The 20,861-nt window shown below is 42.7% G+C and overlaps 1 protein-coding gene across 5 annotated transcripts in view; it reads left to right on the top strand.

The window, feature by feature from the left end:
* Positions 1–740: 740 nt before the first annotated feature.
* The window catches only part of Rcbtb1 (RCC1 and BTB domain containing protein 1), a 37,391-nt gene continuing 17,270 nt past the window's right edge, over positions 741–20,861 (top strand). Inside the window, exons 1-5 of one of the 5 annotated variants that reach the window (XM_028870389.2) lie at positions 741–801; positions 11,722–11,789; positions 11,884–12,050; positions 12,382–12,532; positions 16,480–16,646. In XM_028870389.2, the coding sequence (XP_028726222.1) occupies positions 11,925–12,050; positions 12,382–12,532; positions 16,480–16,646 (444 nt within the window). In that variant the 5' untranslated portion in view covers positions 741–801; positions 11,722–11,789; positions 11,884–11,924. Of the gene's footprint in view, positions 802–878; positions 974–11,721; positions 11,790–11,860; positions 12,051–12,381; positions 12,533–16,479; positions 16,647–20,861 lie in introns of those variants that run through there. The other 4 variants (XM_028870386.2, XM_028870392.2, XM_028870387.2 and 1 more) reach the window with 4 other exon arrangements.

The raw sequence follows: 20,861 nt of genomic DNA, 5'->3' as shown, positions 1-20,861 counted from the left end.
CTATTAAAGTGTCACAGCGCTAGGGAGGTTGAGAACCACTGGCCTAGAGGTACACAGAAAACAAGGGAGATTTGTAGTTACTTCTGGGAGGTCCAAAGGGAAAGGTGAGCCTGAACAAGAAGACTGCCTGAATGAATGCTGTGCCAACAAGTTTGGACTTCATTCTCTAGTGCCAAATGGGAGCTCCTAGAGCAGCAGGGAACTTTACAGCAGATGGTGTTCTTTGACAAGCTTGTGCGGCCCAGAGCAGCCTCTCCTTTTCAGGCCTCAGTTTACCTGCTTAGCACAAGAGACGTGTTGTGGCAGATCGCTTTCAGGATCCTGGCCTCTTGGTCCCCTGGGCTAAGATGTCCAGGCTTCCCTCGGGTGCTTTGGATGCCGGGCAGGGCGGGGCGGAGAAACACGTGTTCTGATAAACAGCGGCCTGGAACTGGCGGGGCGCGGGGCGGGAGGAAGGCTACGACTCGCCGCCATGCTGGGGAGCCTTGGTGTTCCGGTTCTGCCCAGAGAGGTAAATCCTGGCCCGGGGCTACTCGAGCCTTCGTAACTCTGCACCGCCCCTCCGGCCCGGGGGCCTGGAACCAAAAAGAAAAAAAAAAACCCAGGCTTCTGGGGACAGAGGGCGCGCGCCGCCCGGGCGTCACGTGACGCGGCCCCGCCCACGTGACCGGCGGCGCTTGCGCTCGCACCCGGGCTGCGGGCGGAGCCGGCGGCGGCGGCGGCGGCGGCGGCGGCGGCGGCGGCGGCGGCGGCGGCGCTAAGGGGCTGGCGGAGCGTGGGCCCGGCGGAGCGGCCTGGCAGGTAGAGCGGTGCGGAGAGGCTGGACGGACGGACGGACGGACCGGCGGGCCGGCGAGGCCTGGCTAGGCGGCTGCGGGGTCCGCGCATCGGCCGCCTCCGAGGGCCGCGGGGCACCGGGCGCGCTCCGCGGACCCCACACGCCGGGATTCGGGGTTGCGGGGACTTGAGCCAGGTGTGCGGTGAGCGGAGCCAATGGCGTTGCCCGCGGCCTGCCCTCCTGGAGGGGACCATCGAGGCACGCTGGGGAGCGGTGGGAAGCTGTCCGCTGCGGAGCGTTAGGAGCTGAGGGTTGCAGTTTTACGAGACAATACATCTCGCTTAAAACAAAACCCACTCACGGTCTCCCCTGCCTTTGCCCTGTTGTTACGAGGACTAAAGCTAGTCAGGAGGTAAAAATCTGAGGTCCTGGGACTGCTGTGTGTTGTAGCGGGAATAGCATCAAAAGCAATTATGCTGGCAGGCATGAGAAGATGCTTGGACCCAGACGGGAGTTTCGAGTATGCTTTAAATTCTAACTTCAACGTAAATCGCAACTGTATTTAGCTTCTCTTCTCATGGGGACTGCCTTTTAATCTATTGTGTGAATCACCAGTGAATTTATTAGTACTTCTGGGCCGGTCTTTTTTCTTTCCCCTCTTAATTTGTGCCTATTGAGGAAGAAGTGATGTATTCATCTTTGAAGTGTTTCTTCTGCAAGTGGCTTTCATGGCTTATGATCCAAAGGGTTAAGTAACACGAATCTCAGAAAATATATAGAAAAGCCAAAGCTATGGAGCTTGTAGCTTAAAATCTGTCTTTTCTTTTCTTTTTTTAAGATTTTTAATTGAGTGCCTGTGTGTTCCAGGAGCTGTGAAGTATGGAATCTTTATCTGAGAGTCATGAAATTGAAAGGCTCCTTCTGTATCCGGTACTTTAAAGAAGCATGGGAAACAAGGCTTGGGCCTTTGAGTCTAGAGGCCATCCAAGACATTGAGACACCTTTTCCCTCTTACCGGGTTCTATGGTTAAATTCTTAAAGTGTTACATTACCTTCTCTGTATTGAGGGATGTGATGAGAATTGCTTCACTTGAACTCGAATAGATTTCCTAAGATGTCAGTTAATTATCTACTATGCATTTGACTAACAATATGGACTCAATTTTAAAGTTTTCAAGTATATCTAGGCCACAGTGTACGGTTTGTAAAAAGTTTCCAAGCAGAGAATGGAGGAAACTTTAGAAAATGTTAATAAATATAAAGAAGAATGTACATAATTTGTAATTTACTACCTAGAGAAGACATTTCGTATTTTGGGGTGTGAGTTCTATTTGCTTCGGAAATTTGGGGAGTTGCAGAGTTCACATAGATTTCAGATTGTAAAGAGAAAGCCACTAGCCAATATTTGGGGATGGAAGCTGCCAAAGTTCTACTTGACTCTAGAATTTAGATAGTTTGAATAGCAGTTCAAATTACTAGACTACTTTTGTGTTTCGGGGTAGTAGATATACTCTTAAAAATACGATCATTCTCATGCTCCCATAGCCGTAGATGGTAAGGTGTGAAATGACTCCAGGAAGTGCTGGAGTTCATTCAGGGAGGCCTTTTCTGGAACCTTCTCTGGAGTGTTAGGGGAGTCCATTGTTTGCAGAGGTAAGCGTTCCAAGTGTCCAGCAGTTTGCTGGAATAACTTTGTGATGCACTAGAAATAGTTATGGTTGTGGAGATGAAGTGTCCTTTCTCAAGATCGGCCAATCCTGGATTCAGCATGGTAGAGGCGACTCAGCGCCATCACTTAAATCTGTGGAAATTTCCTTCCGGAGATACCTAGCACAGCCTCACTGCCTGCTTCTCTCAGCAGGTGGAAGTGATTTTCTCTGCTTCATTTGAATCAGCAGGCCCTTAAAGAGTGTTCCACCAGTTCTGGGTATGGCCCTTAAGAGGCATGGCGGCTTCAGCTTTCACTCTGGTGAAGGAAATTCTTTGTCTACCTCTATGCTGGTAAATTACTTGCCAAGAGCACTTCTGAGGTTGAGAGAGAGGATCTTGAGTTCAAGGCTATCATGAGCTGTCAAGTGAAACCCTGTTTTAAAAATAGATAATTGAAACAACATAATCTGTTGTACCTTAAAACCCTTGGTATCAGTCTAGGCCACGTATAACTGAGTCCCAAGATTGTGGTCAACATGTCTAGTAGCAGGCTTTGGTGATAAATCTTTAAATCTTACTATATAACACATAGAAATATACTGAATTAAAGTGAAGATGGTAACTGGCTAAATATAAAAACTAGTTTTCTTCTGTGTCATTGGTCATTACTGATGTGATTATTGTCACTGGTTTTATATTAATTCTCTATATTATCTGAATGATGAATGATTGATTCCCCTGTAGATTGTCATTTGATGAAGTTTAGCATCATGCATGTAGTTTAAATTCTTGTTTTCAAAAAATGTTAGATCTTCCATGAACACATATGGGAGAAGGAATCTTAAGCAAACTCATTTCTGAAGTGTTTGTCACAGGACTTTGAGCAAACAAATTGTTAGTTTTCTTAGGGGTACTTTTGTCTCTACCTTTAAGAAAAATCCTCTGAGCAGCTTCTGGTTCCATTTTAGGCTAGAGCTTTAAAAAAAATAACAGAAAGAGAAAACTCTTTCCTGGAGAAGAAAATTCTGAGATCAGAACCTACCTCTAGACTGTAGAATCTGGAAACTGTGGTATCCAATTTTTGGGCTCTGCCTCACCTGCTTTGTTTGTTTTGTTTGTTTTTAGGACAAGGTCTTAATGTGTAGCCTTGGTTGGCCTGGAACTGGCAATGTAGACCAGGCTGGCCTTGAACTCATAGAGATTCTCTGCCTCTGCCTCCTGAGTGCTGGAATTAAAGAAAAGTATTCTTTATCATAATCCACCTCACAGGATGTGTTTTCTCCTACTAACCCTATAGCCACTTGGGTGGTTTGTTTTCCAACCAGAGCACATGATTTCAGTATTATTCCTTCACTTGACAATGACCTGTCAGAGTCTCTGCCCTAGAATTGCCAGAAACTTCTGGGCAGTGAAATGAAAGCAGCCCCTAGGGTGACAGGCTAAGAAATGCTTCCAGGGGCCATTACTGCAGATTATGCTTCAAGGTCCAGTCATTTCTGCCTGTTAGGGAAGGACAACTATAGAACCTTCCATTCTGGTCTTAAACAAATAATGAGTTTAACAAACCAATTATGCAAAATGTGGACATTGTCAGTGTTGGGAAATTCTAGGACAGTGTCATGCTGCCTTTAAATGAAGGTGATCTTCAGTGACCTCTGTACAGGTGGTCTTAGCTGTGTCTGGTGAAGAGAGAATGCTGCTGTATTCACAGATGTCATATCTTGTCCAGATTCGGGGCCTGCTCTGCCTTCTATTCTTCTGTAAGCTGTTCTTGCAGCTGGGGCAGTGATAGAATTAGTGCTCAGCAAAATTGTGAAATTACATTTTATTTGTAGCCCTTATAACATTGAAGTCGAGGAAAAGTTTTAAGGTGTGTTTCTGTTCAGAAAGGTTTGAGGCTGGTCTAAGAGGCTTATCTGGACCTGGGCACTAATCAGGAGGGATAGCCTCTTGGTATCCCAAAGAATAGGTATGGAAGAAGTTGCTACAGGTAACACTTGGCTCTACTGTAAGCCAAAGCATTTCTTGATCTTACGTTGTAACATGGATGGATGATAGTTGCAGGGTTATACTCCCAGAAAGTTTGCTCCAAACCCTAGAACCCTTTTATTTGAAAGTTTTCCTAGAATACAGATACAGTGAACTAAGAAATGGAGACAATGATCATATTGTTAAATCTTTATGCGCAAATGGGCACTTAGAGCTGGATAGGGTGGCACATTCTTGTCATCCCAGTGTGCACAAGGCTGACTGGAAAGGAAGGAAGCTAAAGAGGCTTGCTCTGGAGAGAACATGATGGTTTTTTCCTGAGGAAGTGTATATAGTTTATCATTGCTAGAACACTGAGCATTTGACCTCAAAAATTTCCTATAACAGCTCTTCTGTGATAATTTTTAATAATTGTTACTATTTTGCAGATTTAGCACATGATTGTGTCGCATGGATCGTGGATTTGCATGCTGTCTCCCATCATTTGCTCAGCCCAGTATGGTTTTTGCATTTAAGGTTTCCACTTGCTATCAGAATCCCTATCAGGCCTTTTGACCTTCAGAGGGCATCGGCCATGATTGTATTGCTCTTTACAGTGTCCTTAGCATTATCAGTATCTAGGGTAATTATAGAGGAATTAGTTAGCTATACTATTCATTTGGTTTGCATTATTATTTTGTGTTGGGTTTTTTTGTGAGGCATCTTAGACTTTATCAGTAGCTCATGTACCACACAAAAAGCTGAGTTTTGAGGCAGCTTAACTTCTTAAATTGATAACAAAAATCATGTCCCATTCCGTTTATAAAATAGAAACATTGCTGTTGGACTCAGCATGTATCTAAGTGCTTAATTAAACGCAATTTGAAATTTAGAGGTCTTGTGTATTTGACATTGCGGCTTCTAATAGTATAAGTCTGGCTATCAAGCAAATGCTGGGACTATTCAGCCTCTGGAGTCCTGTGTTTTCACTGGCCAGCTGTGGCCATGCTGGAGAATGTGGCAGACTCCTTCCTGCTCTCCAGATCACATCAGACTGGGTAGAATTTTGGTGCTGGCTGGCTTTATAAAGAGTTGCTTTCCTTATTTTCTTTTCCTTTAGTAGCTTTCAAGTCAGCAGAAGAGCTGTTCAGAGGGAGAAAGTCCTGTTGGTGACATCATTCCCTTTGTCCCAGATACGTTCTGGTCAGTCAGAGAGGAGCCCTGAGGTCTATGAAAGACATACACTTATAGGTCAGCCTAAAATCTTAGTATTTTTAAATATTGAAACTATTATTTCATCAAAAACAAACTTTCTATACTATTTATCTCAATTTCCTGTTTTTTAAACTCTGTAACATTCAAATATGTTTTTGCCAGGTCAACAAAATAAAAATTCTCCCCAGCTTGCCTTAATACTTGATTCCCAGGGGGAAATAAAATAAATGGGCTCTTAAGAGGTCTCAGAGGATTGGTTCACTGCCCCTTCAGCCATCTAGTTCTAAGTGTAGATTTCTAAATTTGGAAGGTCTGCATTTGTATTCTCTGAATTTACTTTCGAGAAGTAAAACATAATCTTTCCTCTGTATGCCACAGGCTCTCTGAGAGCCGGCACCTTAGCTAGGAAAAGCCGTGGTGGGAAATGAGTTATTGATCTGCAATGCTAATGGACAGAGACAGGGCAGGGTTTGTCTTCAGTGCCAAGAACCAAGTGGATGAAAGGTGCTCAAACTCTTCTACCTCTGCTCATCACTTGTCTCTTCTTCTCATTGTTTATTATCACCAAAAAATAAAAAATAAGTAAAAGATAATTACTCTGCATCTTATTTTTTGAGCCGAAGTCTGTCGTTGAACAAGCATAACGATCACTTTACCGCTTGCCCCCAACTCTCAACTTTATAGATTGTTGTCTAAAAAGTCTATTCTAGGTTGTAAACCTAAGACAGGAATAAATCTTAAAATTCTTAAAGAATTGGAGACTAAAACATAATACTGCTGTGGGATGTCTTTTTGTATGCTGTGAATATGTGTGGCTCTCATTGGATAATAAACAAAGCTGCATTGGCCTATGGCAGGGCAGGATGGAGCCAGGTGAGAAATCCAAAAGAGATAGAGAGGGCAAAAAGGGCAGGGTGGGGAACGCCAGCCCACTGTCCAAGGAGCAACATGTAATGGGACCCAGGTAAAGCCACGGAACACGTGGCAATACATAGATTAATAGAAATGGGTTGAGTTAAGTTATAAGAGCTAGCTAGCAAGAAGCTTGAGCCATAGACCATACAGTTTGTAATTAATATTAAGCCTTTGAGTGATTATTTTATAAGTGGCTGCTAGACCATAGGGCCGAGTGGAACCGGAGAAACTTTTGGCTACAGAATCCAATTAATTATGGATGTGAGGGCAGTCTAGCTGGGACATCTGTTACCCCATTGGTCATCATGGTTGATCTGGCTGGTTAGGGAGGTGTTTCCTCCCTCCCTCATGGCTCCATGTGCTTCCCTCCTGAAACTACATGCTTAGCCCTACATGGTGGCTGATGACCTCCCCCATGAATAAAGAAAGATGGGTCTTTGTTCACAGGTGTATGAGTAGTTGCACTCCTGTGGTAGAACCTTAAAACAAGTTCTCAGATAGTTAAGCTTATAGTTTTATTAAAATGCGTATTTGAAGACTATAAAATTGTATTTATTATTGCTTGAGTATCTATGACATATGGGGAGTGGGGAGTGCACGCCACACACCATGGAAATCAGAGTACAACTTTGGAGTTGGTTCTCATCTATCTTTATGTGGATTCCAGGAACTGACCTCGGGTCACTAGGCTTGCATGGCAAATGCCTTTACCTTCTGAGCCATTTTGCTGACCCTAAAATATTTCTTTTTATTGGTCAGAAAGTACTGAAGAAATTATGTTTTTTTTTACATTTATATTTTAAATAAAGAAAATGTCACCTGTAACCTCTAGAGATACCTGTTAGCCTTTTTCTGTGTGTTTCAAAATTGTAACTATACAATGTATAGTACTTGGTAACATAGCTATTAAATCTCCCAGGTACTTTTTGTGCTTTTGTTTGGATTTTATTTTGAACTTGACTAAGAATATAGTTTGGCTGTGTAAGGTTTTCCTTAGTGTCTTTCCTTGAGCTGTCTCCTTAGGAGTTTATAGGTTGCAGAATAGCATGTGGAAGGACAGCATTGGAGTATGTGTCTGAGGAAACATGGCTTTACATTTTTGAACACGTAACACAGCACATGCCTGTTGGAGGCTGGCTGAGTGGGCCAGTTGAAGCTTCTTTCTGTTAACAGTGTCTATCAGCACTTCAATAGAAGCACTTCATATCTTACTGTGTGAAGGAAGCATCAGAGTTATTCTACAGCCTTTGTGATGATGATTTAAGTGAAGTTTAATTGAACTATATTGATAGTCTTTTAAAATGAGGCTGGGAGGGGCTGGAGCATTGGCTCAGCACTTAGGAGCATGTACTGATCTTGGAGAAGACACAGGCTCATTTCCCAGCATCCGCATCAGGTGGCCTACAATTACCTGTAACTGGAACTCCAGGAGGATCCTAGACCTCCTGCCTCCATGGGTACCTACGCTGACATGCACATTCACACACACACACACACACACACACACACACACACACGCACGCACGCACGCACGCGCGCAATTTTAAAAATAATAAAAGTAAGTCTTTAAAATGGGACTTGGGAGACGGCTCAGTAGGTAAAGTGCTCTGCTGTGCAAGCATGAGTTCATAGCATGTAAAGAGCAGATTGTGGCAGCGTTGGCCTGTGATCCTAGTGCCAGGAGGTGGAGCAGATGGATCCTGGAGGCTTGCTCCAGGTAGGAGGCTAGCCAATCAGTGAGAGACTGTCTCAGAAAATAAGATAGAGACACTTGACCAAGACCTCTGGCCTCCACATGCACATGCATGGATGTGTGCTCCCGCATATGTATGCTTACTTTCCATACACCCCATAAGTAAATTAATAAAACTATATGATTACATAATTAATAGGTCATTAGCAAATCTGTCAATACTTCTGTTTCTTGTTTGGGCCAGCCTAACTAATATTGCTCTTTATATAATAGACAGTGGTCTTGTTAGCCAGATTCTTCTTAAAGACAGAATCCACTTGACCAGTATTAACACTGACTTTCACGCATTCAAGAAATCCCATAGCATGCTCTTTATATGTTGAACGTGAATTACACAGCTTTAGAGCTGGAACAGATTTTTGAGAAATCGAGGCTCAGAAAGTTATCACAGTGGCTAACTAAATGTAAATGTGGGCCTAAAACACGGGCCTCACAGGAGGCTCAGCAAGGCCTCTGGTTGTACTTTTCCTTGAGTGGTAGGGTGTGCCTGTGGAGATGTCTGAACTGTTTCTTATATTGGCTCCTAAAATACTAGCCTTTGGAGAAATGCCCTGTAAAATAAAGCTCCAGCTAATTTAACCACATGCAAACTCAGCTCATAAAATTAACCCTCATTTAGAAGGTGAGCTTGGTCTTGAAGGAAATTGCCAAGCCCTGAAGGCAGAGTTACCTGTCTCAAGAGTAATTGTATCATTGGAAGCTGTGTGGTTTTGAATGGTAATATCCCTTTGTGTTGTGATATTTGAAAAGTGGAGTGAATCAGTCTCTCACTGCCCCCCTTGGCATTGGCACACCTGGAGTGTGTGTGTGTGTGTGTGTGTGTGTGTGTGTGTGTGTGTGAGAGAGAGAGAGAGAGAGAGAGAGAGAGAGAGAGAGAGATATCAGAATTATTCTACAGCCTTTGTGGTGATGATGTAAGTGACATTTAATTGAACTATGTTGATATTTGTGTATGTGTGAGAGAGAGAGAGAGACAGACATCCCAGGCTGATCTCAAAAATGATTGTGTAGGTGAGGATGACTTTGAATGTGTGATTCTGCACTTCACTTCTATAGTGTTGGGATTACAAGGACTGAACCTAGGGCTTTGTGCTTGCTTGGAAAACACTATCACCTGAGCTATAGTCCACAACCTATGAATCTTGGCATTTAAATTTTTTTAATTACATTTTTTAAAATTTTGTGTGGCTGTCTACGTGTAGATGTGAATGTGTCATGGTGTGGACATGGAGGGCATAGGACAGCTTTGGAAGTTGATTCTATCCTTCTACCATATGGGTCTTGTGGATTGAACTCGGGTCCTCAGGCTTGACAAGAGGTGACCAATTTTGACCAGGTCAATGACTAGTCAAAATTGGTCGCCTCTTGCCAAGCCTTGCTGACCTGAATCTTATGTTTTCAATGAGTTGTATATTGTAAAATTTGAATGGTAACGACGAATTCTGTGTGTTTTGTATTATAAAAGGAAAAGGTGCTTCTGAATAGTCTTGAAACAGGAACCTGCTTAGAGGCATTTACATCACAGTGGCTTCTGCCCCATTCGTTCTGGAAAAGCTGCAAACCTGACATTTTGGGGACATCTCTTCCTGCTTGCTCCTTCTCTCTCCTCTTTCCTTCCTTCCTTCCTCCTCTTCCCAGTCTCCCCCCCCCCCATCTCTGTCTTTTGAGATAATCTAACCCTACTTATAAATCAAGGGTAAAAGATGCCATTCTACATTTACGATGACTTATAAAGGGCAGTTTGAAACAGTTGTCAGGAAAAAACAGTTATCAGACCCGAACCCAGCAATTTCATTTTTAGGAATTTATTTTAGAGATTTATGTATAAAATAAAACATTTACTCAGTATTGTATATGAGCAGTACTTTCAGTGTTCCAGAATAAAGCTACTAATTACTTTAAAGTGTATTAGTACGAGGCAAGTAAATTGTTACATCAGTGTAATGGAATACCTTAGAACTGCTGAAGTGATGTAGCTCTCCTAGTGCTAAACGGGAGCAATTTCCACTAGTAAGAAGGGGATAAAGGGATATTTGTGTTTTGTTCTAAAACATACATGCTATGTGTGCACACATCCCATACATGCACTCACACACTCACTATACTCGTGGGTATTCATTACCTCTGGAAGGAATTACAAACCACTGATAATAGTGATTGTTTTTAACACAGAGGGAGACTTAACTTCCCAATATTCTTCTGTACCATTTGGAACACTTTTATTGTGCTTCTGTGTTTTTACCTTGCCCTATATCCTTAGAATGCTTAAGCATCATTAGAAGTGTTTGGCTGCAGGGACAAGACACCTCTAGTGATGTTCTGTGGTGCTCACCCCTCATTGAATGTGATACGATGTTTAGGGCTAATAGGCCTCTGATCCCTGTGCAGGTTGGTGCTGTTGGGAGTAGTCTCTGGATGGTAGGAGCTGAGGCGCGTTGGCTGGTTTGCTGAAGCCCCAAAGCTCGCTCAGAGAGTGTGTTAAGTAGGGAGGTGTTAGAGCAGGAAGGACTGTGTTTAAAGAGCAGAGGGTGAGAGGTGGGAAAGTCAGCAGTTTGGGTCCTCATTAGGAGAGCCTGGCTGTGCTCTGTTTGCAGAGGTGAGAGCCAGAGCATGATGGGGGTTTGTGTTGTACAGACCCCCCAATATCCCCACCCCTTCTTTTCAACCTTGCAGAAATAAGAGCCCCACCTAGGATTCTTTGCATAAAACTCCATAAACAGAATCATATCTGCTTCATGGAGGGAACCATGTAAGCTAACCAAGCCTGGCCTCAAGTTCAGAGTCATCAGCTCAGTGCCCAGATTGGAGTAAATGTGAGATGATAGCTGTGTGTCAGTATGTAGACAGTTTCATTCAGTTCCTCTGGCAGCTTTAGCTACTCTCAGCTTTCTGAGGGATAGCACATTCTTGGCATGAAGCAATGGCTCTGTGTGGCAGGGTTTTGGTTTTTTTGTTTTGTTTTGTTTTGTTTTTGCAAGGAATGAGGTTTTCAGGTATCCTGCAGGGGTTTGGGCATGTGTGAATGGAGGCGGAGATAATGTTTCTGATTTTTCTAATTCCCTCCCTCTCCTAGTTAAGAACTGACAGACAAGTTAGGATTGTGATTTTTTTTTTTTTTTGATCTTGTTTTTTGAGACAGTTTCTTTCTGCTATATAGCTCAGGCTGTATTAGAACTCGCTATATAGCCCAGGCTGTCCTCAAACTCACAGAGATCCACCTACCTCTGCCTCCAGAGTGCTGAGATTAAAAGTGTGCACCACCATGCCTGGTTTAATACTATAATTTTTATCTGAATCCCTGAGTGAAATACCCTTAGGAGAGTCCAGATCCATGTAGGTAGCCGGCTTCTCTTTGATAGATACTAACATGTGCATACCAGTTTGTCTGCTAGTATTTGGCAAGAGAAACTCCTGGTTCTAGTATGCTATATTCTCATTTCAGGGTGAGGCTTGGTTTTGGAAACCAGAGGATTGGACACAGTGTGGAAGTAATGTCCCACTTCCATAAAGGTGGGTCAACTTTTCTGGGATTATCTTTTGGTGGCTGTTATTAATAATGCTTGTTAAAGCTGGCTTAGTAGTTATTATTTTTTTCTTGCAGCAGAGATGTCAGCTTATTTATAGGAACCACCCATAGCCAGAGTCATGGTGGATGTAGGCAAGTGGCCAATCTTCACTCTGCTCTCACCCCAGGAAACGGCATCGATCAGGAAAGCATGTGTCTTTGGTACCTCTGCCAATGAGGCCATCTATGTCACTGACAATGATGAGGTAAGACTGGAAACTGGAGTTTAGTTTGGGGGCCTGTTTGGGGGTTGAACTTGAAACTCTATAGTTTGAAGGCTGAAAATAGGTTTGGGATAAAGAGAACCTGAAATCCAAGAAGAGTATCTTGGATATGTTTTAATGCTTCTGCTCTATAGTATAGACTAATACTGCAAAGCCAGAGTATTCTCAGCAGAGACTGAAGATTCCTATGACCTTTAGTATAGTAGTCTCTCTTGCACCTGGACTCATAGACTTGAGTGTATCTTATTTTCTGAGCAGGGAAAGGAGCATGATTTCAAGTCAAGTGACTTAGGCAAATGTATTTGTTCTCTAGGTCTTCGTATTTGGACTGAACTATAGTAACTGTCTAGGAACTGGAGATAACCAGAGCACCCTGGTGCCCAAGAAACTAGAAGCCTTGTGTGGAAAAAAGATCAAAAGTCTTAGTTATGGGAGTGGCCCCCATGTCCTCCTCAGCACTGAAGGTAAAGAGGGAAAACTCTGGCTTTGGGGTTTGTGGGTAATTGAGCAGTTAATTCTGAGCCAAGGAAAAGAGAGTCCTGTATCAAGTAACTTTGGATTGTTCTTTTTGTGGAGGGGAGTATACCAGGAATGTAAAACTTAAGACACTTGAGGCCAACTGAATAGCAGCAGTGTATCTTGTACACAGACAGTCTCTAGGTTCTTGGACTTCCAGTGTAATTGCAGAAGGCTGGAAAGGTCAAAGGATATGGTTCTTCCAGTCTGACTTTTCAGTGGATGTGTGGATACAAGGTAACTTTGAGAGGGTTTCTTTTATACATTTTTTAACTTATTTTTATTATTATTTGAACTCTATGTATATGCAGTGGGGGATGTGTATATTAGCACAGGGCCTTCAGAAGCCAGAGGTGTTAGATCTCATGGAGCTAGAGTTACAGGTGATTGTGAGCCGTCTGATGTGGGCACTGGGAACTGAACTTCGGTCCTCTGGAAAAGCAGCAGTACGTGCTGTTAACCACGGAGCCATCACTCCAGCCCTCTTTGGTATATTTTTATAAACGCACATAATCTGGGTTTTCTCCTTTGTGTAGTTCTTAAATCTTGAATCAAGATATCTTAGTTTATTCTGAAGAACATCTGTATGGGTGCCATATTGAAGGGATAGGAGAAGTAGACAGTCTTGTCCTTTTGACTGTCCTTCACCAAGGTCACCAAAGAAGCATAGATACTCTCCTTTGGTAATTATCTGTACTGTGGGCAAGCAGCACCCTGAAAGTTTGTCATGTGTAACTTCTTCCCTTTGAGTTTTAGGTCTTTTATCCCTTGTAGAGGTCCTCTGATTTTGTTAGATGGTCCTGTAGTACAGCCTTTGGGAGACGATTGCATCTCTGCTTTGTGTGTCTGTACTAGGGAACCTCCGTTTCCCGGGTTGCTGCCTCAGCCTCTGTGTCGGCCTTGGTGTCTGCTCTCCCTCATGCAGGAGTCTGACTGGGTTGAGCATCGTGAGGCAGCTCCGTCCCAACTGCTCTGCGTCATCACTTGATTGCCACCACTCTGGCCCTTTGAGCTGAGCTTCTACCAGCTGGTTCCCTCTTACCCATCATGGCCTAAGGGGTTGAAGTTTTCCCATCATAACCAGTTCTTGATATCTGACCCTAAATACTGAAGAACATTTGTAATACCGCAAACACACTAAAAGACATACTTCCAAATTACTGGTTTTCTTTAAAGTTGTGACCTTTGGAAGCTATCGTAATCCTTTTGGAATTATGCTATAGTCTAGACAATATGTTTTAGGTATCTTGAGTATTATTTAATTTAGTATACAAATAATTAGGGCTTGGTGAGAAAAATGTTCTTTTTATATTTAATTTTTATCTTTAGAGTGTATTTTATGCAGTATATATTAAGCATACTATACATTGTGTGCCATATGTATGATTACTATATCTGTATTATGTGTGTTATAAACAATCAAATCATTTAAAAAACTTTGTATGTGTACATGTATGTTCATGTTTGAGGACAGGTAGGTGTAGGGTGTGTGTGTGTGTGTGGTGCTAGGGATTGAATTACTGTTTAGAAGGAACCACTTGAACTCTTCAGATGTTTCTTTAGGAATTTGATCTCTCGTATTTATTATTGTTGTGTGTGAGTGTGAGTATGTGTGCCACAGCATGCATAGGAGTTGAGAGAACAACTCTTGGAGTTGTTCTCTTGGCTTGTATCTTCGGGTGGCAAGTACTTTTGCTCACTGGGCCGTCTTGCTGGCCCACCATTCCACCTTATTGAGGCAGTCTTTATTGCTTCTGCTGTGCTGTGTACTCCAGGCTTGCTGACTGGCTGGCTTCTGGGAGATTCTCCTATCTCTGCCTTCCATCCCCCTGTAGTCCCGAGATTACAGATGTGTGCTGCTATCACATCCACCTTTGTGTGTGTGTGGTTTTCAGGATTGCACAGCATGGGCTTTTGCCTACTGAGCCGTTTTGCCAGCCCATTTTCTTTCCTATTTTTAAAGTAAGGTACTTAGGCTTCTACATACGAGTTTCTAATCTTGGGTATTATCTTTTAACTTTGTATTGTGGCAGATAGAATTTAGCGCTTTGTCCTCTGTCTTTCTTGCCTTTAGCTTTTAAAAACATGGATACTACCATTTTGGTTAACTTAGTATTGATGTTTTCATTATTGGGGGCTGTGTAAGTATTATTTATAGCAGAGCTTTTCCCTTCTTGCATGGCCCCCACCCTCACTTCCTGAGGCTGATAATTACTTTGAACGTTTTCACTTGCTGACACACCTGTATACATCCATCGTTAACATGTGTCCAGCTGTTTTACAGACTAGCACATATCAGATGATCTCTGGAGCTCCCGTCTCTCTTCTAGAACTGTTAAACTTGACTGGTTACACTCTCAGGCTGCCTGAACAGCTGCCAGCCCAAAACTTCTCTTCACTGTCATGCTCAAAAGTCTCTTCACTTTATCCTTTCTAGTCCCTATTTGTGTATGTGTGTGGGTGTCCAATGCCATCCTTCTTGGACCCCACCCTCATCTGGGAAAAACATTCTCGAGACACTTTCCAAGAAAGGGATCTGAGAAATCTGTGAGTCTCTGTCTTAAGGTGTCATTATTTCACTTTCACTGATGTGACTCGGGTTTGGTTGACATCAGAATTCTACAGTGAGTGTCTGTTTTCTCCTTATTTTCACGCCATGGTACTTTTTAAGATTTAGTATTGACACAGTTCCTTTTTGACCTCCGCTCTTTCTGTGTGTGCACATGTGGAGGCTGAGGCCAATGCCACTCTGTTCCTCTCCACCTGTATCATTGAGACAGGGTCTCTCACTGAACCTGGAGTTCATCTGTTGACTAGATTGGTTGTCCAGTGAGCCCCTGGGGTCCTCCTGTTTCTGCCTCCCAGCTCTACGATCACTGTGCATGCCGTCAGGCCCTGCTGTTTACGCGTGCCGGAGGCTTGAACTCGCTTTCTCATGCTTGTGCCGCAAGTGCTTTGCCCATAGAGCCATCTCCTCAGCCCCACTCTCCCCCCTGTGTGACGGTTTCCTCATTTTCTGAACATTACACGGAGTCTTTGTCTTTATTCCAAATGCTGTGGAAGAGTCATGACTGCTCTGGAGTGGGTACCTTTTAGCTTATTAGTAATCTGTAGGTCCTGCCTTCATTTCTAAAAAACATTTTTCTAACTTTTCATAGATAATTTTTTTTCTGCTCTGTCCTTTTTGGAATTTTTCTTATATAAAAGAGATTCTGACTTAATTTTCTTTCTTATATATGTTCTGGAAAATTAACTTATTAAAACCATGTGTAAATAAATTTTACTTATGCCCATGTTTGTGCACGATTGTGTGTGTGTGTGTGTGTGTGTGTGTGTGTGTGTGTGTCCCAAGTCCTCACTCAATTCCTGCAGTACCACACAGCCAAGTCCCAACTAGTGATGACAGGAGAGCCACAACATGTCCTTGCTGTAACTCTCTTGTAACTGATGGCACATCTTCTTGGGAACTTAGGGCTGCAGTTGCTTCTGTGCCCACTTCCCCTTTTGCAGACAGTGATGGATGGATGGATGGATGCCTTTTCTGGTTTGCTTTGCTCGTTACAGTACCTGTCTGTTTTCCATCTCCAAAGCTTTTGTCTCATGTAGCCAAGACTGACCGTGAACTCAAGATCCTCCTGTCCTGCTGCAGGAGTCCAATAGAGAGAAGCCTATTTTTGTACATAAACTTTGACTTGGACCACAAATCTGATCTTGTATATAGGTGCCCAGTCCTTTCATAAAAGGTTTGCCCCTGTCCTCTCTAGTCTCTGATCCTTCACTCCCTGGCTCCCACTGGTTGTTCTCTTGTAGAGAGGAGGCACAGATGCAGAGCATTGGAGGTTTCAGGGGCTACCAGTTCTGTTGGAGCTAATGCTCCATGTGCTTATGTGTTTAGATGGAGTTGTCTACGCCTGGGGCCATAATGGATACAGCCAGCTGGGGAATGGGACCACCAATCAAGGAATTGCTCCTGTCCAAGTCTGTACGAATCTCCTGATCAAGCAAGTGGTTGAGGTAGCCTGTGGTTCACATCATTCAATGGCTTTAGCAGCTGACGGAGAGGTAAGTGTGCTCTTTGATTCCTTTTGTCAAAAACTGCACTAAGTGAATGATTACAATGAATACAAGTAAATAACAGCATGTTTTCCAAGTCCCTTACATGAGTAAACATTTTACATTACATTATAGGAGAAAAGCAAATAATCCCCAAGAACCCACATACATTCATGTCCAAGCAACTTGTTACAGATTAACAGTGTAAGCAAGCAAGGTATTTTCTCAGCCAGTTCTTTTACTGGCAGGCTACATTTTGTGATTATAAAGAAAAAATCAATCACTTTATTATTTATTTATATCAAAATGTACTCTTATAATAAAATCATAGGAGAATCACAAACCTAAACTTTTATATATGAAAAACAATCAGTCAGCTGTACTTTAAATCCTCAGGGTACAAACCCACTCATCTACAGTTTTTTTATATCAGGAAGCTGAGGGTAGAAATGCATACAAGGAATTAATCATCACCCTTGATTACCAACCCATCCTTGAAAGAAGGGTACATTGGCCAAAAAACAGGCTGTCATTGTTTTTGTTCCCTGGCCTCAGTGAGTCCTTCACTCAACTATTAAAAGTGTGCCTTTCTAAACTTTAAATCATTCCCCAAGATTTTCTACCTCAAAGCCATTAACAAAAACAACCTAACCCTAAGTCATTATTAAAAACTTTGTTTCAGCTATGATGCGTACTGAAACCCATGAACACATCTCCCAACATTAAGATTAAAAGAGCTTGAGCTAGCCTACCTGGGACTCAGTTGTTTTCTTTAATCATTAACCTAAGCCACACTCATCAAGAGAAATTCATAAGTCCTAACTGCATGACACTTCCTTGTTCCTGTTTTCTATTCTCCACAGGCCCTGCTCTACCGGGGCAGGAGCCGCACTATATCCTTTAACTACATTAGTTTTCCCACTAAACTAACCTCTATCATAATCGCTTACTATATTTATTAAATAAAGCCCTCAATCATCAAAATTCTATTTAAACTAACACTATCATTGTGTAAAGTCATTGCTTCAGTTGAACAGTACAGCTTAGGAAGAAATCATCTTCATAATAATCCATAGGTAAAAATGCCCAGTAGAATGGGGTATTTCCATGAGATCATTCTACAACATTTAATAAAGGCGGTGGGGATCCCCCACACCCCTTCACACCGTGGCAGAAAGCAAAGAAAGATGGCAGTGACAGACATGTAAAGGCACAGCAGTAGCAAGAGACATTCTGGAGCCGAAGCCCTGGGGCCTTGCCTATCCGAGGTTCACCCATCAGTGCCTTGCATTCTGGTGGCCTAACTCCTGCTCCTCTGACATGGCCACCAGCAACTTTTGATGAGAGAACTCATTGTTCACATTCATGCTCTTTGCCATGATCACAACTTAGATGTGATATGTAAGCTTCTAAACACCCCCTTTCTTAGGGTGTATTTTGTTTTTCAGTGTATATAATAATTTTGGAGAAAACAACTTTCCCAGCATTGTAGTAAGTAATTGTTCAGCCCCATATCCCTGCTGATCTTCAGGTTACTCACCCTGCTCACTCTCCCTCTGACCTCTGTAACTGTTGTTCCACCTCAAGCTTTTGCTGGAGTCTTGCCTCCTGCCTGCACTGTTGTCATTGGTCTTTGTTAATAACTGGGATCCACCTGTTCAGTCTTCCCTGGCCCACAGTGATTTCTGAAGCACAAATTAGGTCAATCACATTGTTCCTTTCTCCGATGGTGTTAATTAGTTCTACCAATTGGGAACAAGTCAGAGAGGAAAATACCACAAAGCCGATGGTGACCCAGGTTTCATGGTTGGGATGTACCAGAAGTAGGCATAGCACATGGGCTGTGTCCAAACCCACTGTCTCCTTGCCCATTGCTTCTTCAGTGGAAACATGGTCCCCATTTAAAATGACAGTGGTGTTTTTAAGGAACTTGGAGTGTTCCAGAAGCACCTGAGGAATGATTGTTATTAGACAAATCTTGCTCATTTCTGAAGCTTGGATTCTTGCTTTGTTTTAATCATTAGCCTGTGTTAGTTTTGATAATGGTGCAGAATCCCTGTATTTGTAAATTAGGTATTTCTGTGACTGTTCCTTGGTGAAGTATATATCATTTCTCTTCTACCTGTAAAATGCATATTTCATCCGAGTTTTCATAGTCAAGACATCAGTAGTATGTTAGACTGTTGTCAGCATGTGAAAGTAGAAAGTATTGACAGGGAAGAAAGATGTACAAGCCAGGCTGAGGGTGTGTGGAGACTGCTTGTCACAGAGAAAGGAGTGGGCAAATGTAGGGCCTTAGAAATTGGGCTAGTGTTGCAAGAGGTTCTTGTTTTTTGTTTTGTTTTTTTTCCTTCTGCCATTAAGCCTCTCCGTTCTCTGTTTTCTCCTCCAAGTAACCCTGTATCCTTCCTAAACACATCTCCACCATACTCAGAAACTCCCAACAGCTGTGGTTACCCACATAAGACCAAGTTGACCCAAATTCCCACAATAGATGGAGAGAGAGCTCCAGGCTCTACTCCTTACTGAGAGCTATTGGCAATTGATAGCTGCTGTGGGAGGGGCAGGGAGAATCACTTTTTTTTTTTTTTTTTTTTTTTGTTTTTTGTTTTGTTTTGTTTTTCGAGACAGGGTTTCTCTGTGTAGCTTTGCGCCTTTCCTGGAACTCACTTGGTAGCCCAGGCTGGCCTCGAACTCACAGAGATCCGCCTGCCTCTGCCTCCCAAGTGCTGGGATTAAAGGCGTGCGCCACCACCGCCCGGCTAGAGAATCACTTTTTTTAAGGGTGTGGCCATTGGCAAAATTATTTTTTCATTTCTCATATTTGTTTCTGGTTTTTGACTAGCATAGAAACCTGTTTGTGTATCTCCAGTAAATATCTAGTGTTCAAATTGTGGTAGATAATAGATAGCAAAAGTAGGTTGTGCAGAGTTGACGTGTAGCAAGTGAGAATTCAAGTACTTGGAAGAACAGTCTAATAATCAATGGTATTTCTGTAGGAGTAAACATGTCCTTAGCACTTATGACCATTACTATTTTATGGTGAGAAATTACAGTGGAAAGTTAGAAGCTTGATAGCTTTTTTAAATATACTGTGTCAGAAACATAGACAAACATGTTTGTGTCTACATAATGTCAAGAGTTTATTGAGCAACAGTAAATCCGCAGGTACAGCAGCTTTGGTAGCAATTTGTCTAATAGCCCTGCTGTCCTTGGTTGCCCTGGCTGAAGACCATCACAAATTATTTATTCCAGTCTTTTAAAATTTCAGTCTTAATTACTTATATTAACTCTCAGAGCACACATTATATTGCTCGCTCGCTCGCTCTCCCTCCCTCCTGCCTGGTGTAAAACGTAAATATTACAAAGGGTTAAAGAGGCCACAGCAGAGTTAAGGGCATTTCAAAGAGGCAAAAAAGATGAACTCTGGCTGGAGCTCTCTGGGAGAGGCCATTGCTGCTGCTGCTGGAGTCAAGGTGTGGGGTCAGACTTGCGCTTCAGAAGCAAGGTGAAGTAGAGGCTTTAGAGACAAGGGCTAGGATTGGGTCCGAAGGGATAAATGGGCAGGTGGGTGGACAGTAGGTCCAGACAGGTGGTGAATAGAACTTGTCAGCAGAGTGTCCATGGTGAGCTGAAGTCCCTAGGACACTTGGGGATTCTCGGCTTTCTCTCCACACTGATCTGCAGTAGTAATGACCCCACACGTTTTTTATCTGATCAGTGTTCTTTATGACATCCAAGTGAGTGTTGCACCTTTTTCTTAGTCTAGGGTGTCGGATAAGTTCTTGTGCCTGATTTTTCTGATATAATTTTAATGTGCTGGTGGGCTCCTACAGTCCCAGTTTATATTTATAAATCTAAATAGTAGCACTCTTATGGTGTCTTATGGAGGGTGCTGTTTAGGTGTCCACTAAGTGTATCGATCTTAGTAGAGTAAAAAGCTGCTTATAAGATGGATCCTCTCAGGACAAGGCACAATCTAAAAACCATTTTGTTGTTGGGGGTTTTTACTCTTTTCCGGGGGCCTGCCACCCAGCTCCCAAATAAATCACACACAGAAGCTTATTCTTAATTATGAATGCTCAGTCTCAGCTTGACTTAGTTTTTTGCCAGCTTTCCTTAACTTAAATTATTCTGTCTACCTTCTGCCTCTGGACTTTTCCCATTCTCTTACTTCTGTAAATCTTACTCTTACTCCATGTCTGGCTGTATAGCTGGGTGGCT

The sequence above is a fragment of the Peromyscus leucopus genome, chromosome 9, assembly GCF_004664715.2.
Source record: "Peromyscus leucopus breed LL Stock chromosome 9, UCI_PerLeu_2.1, whole genome shotgun sequence".
NCBI lineage: Eukaryota > Metazoa > Chordata > Mammalia > Rodentia > Cricetidae > Peromyscus > Peromyscus leucopus.
Note: the sequence above shows the minus strand (reverse complement) of the source record. Positions and strands in the feature narration are given on the sequence as shown.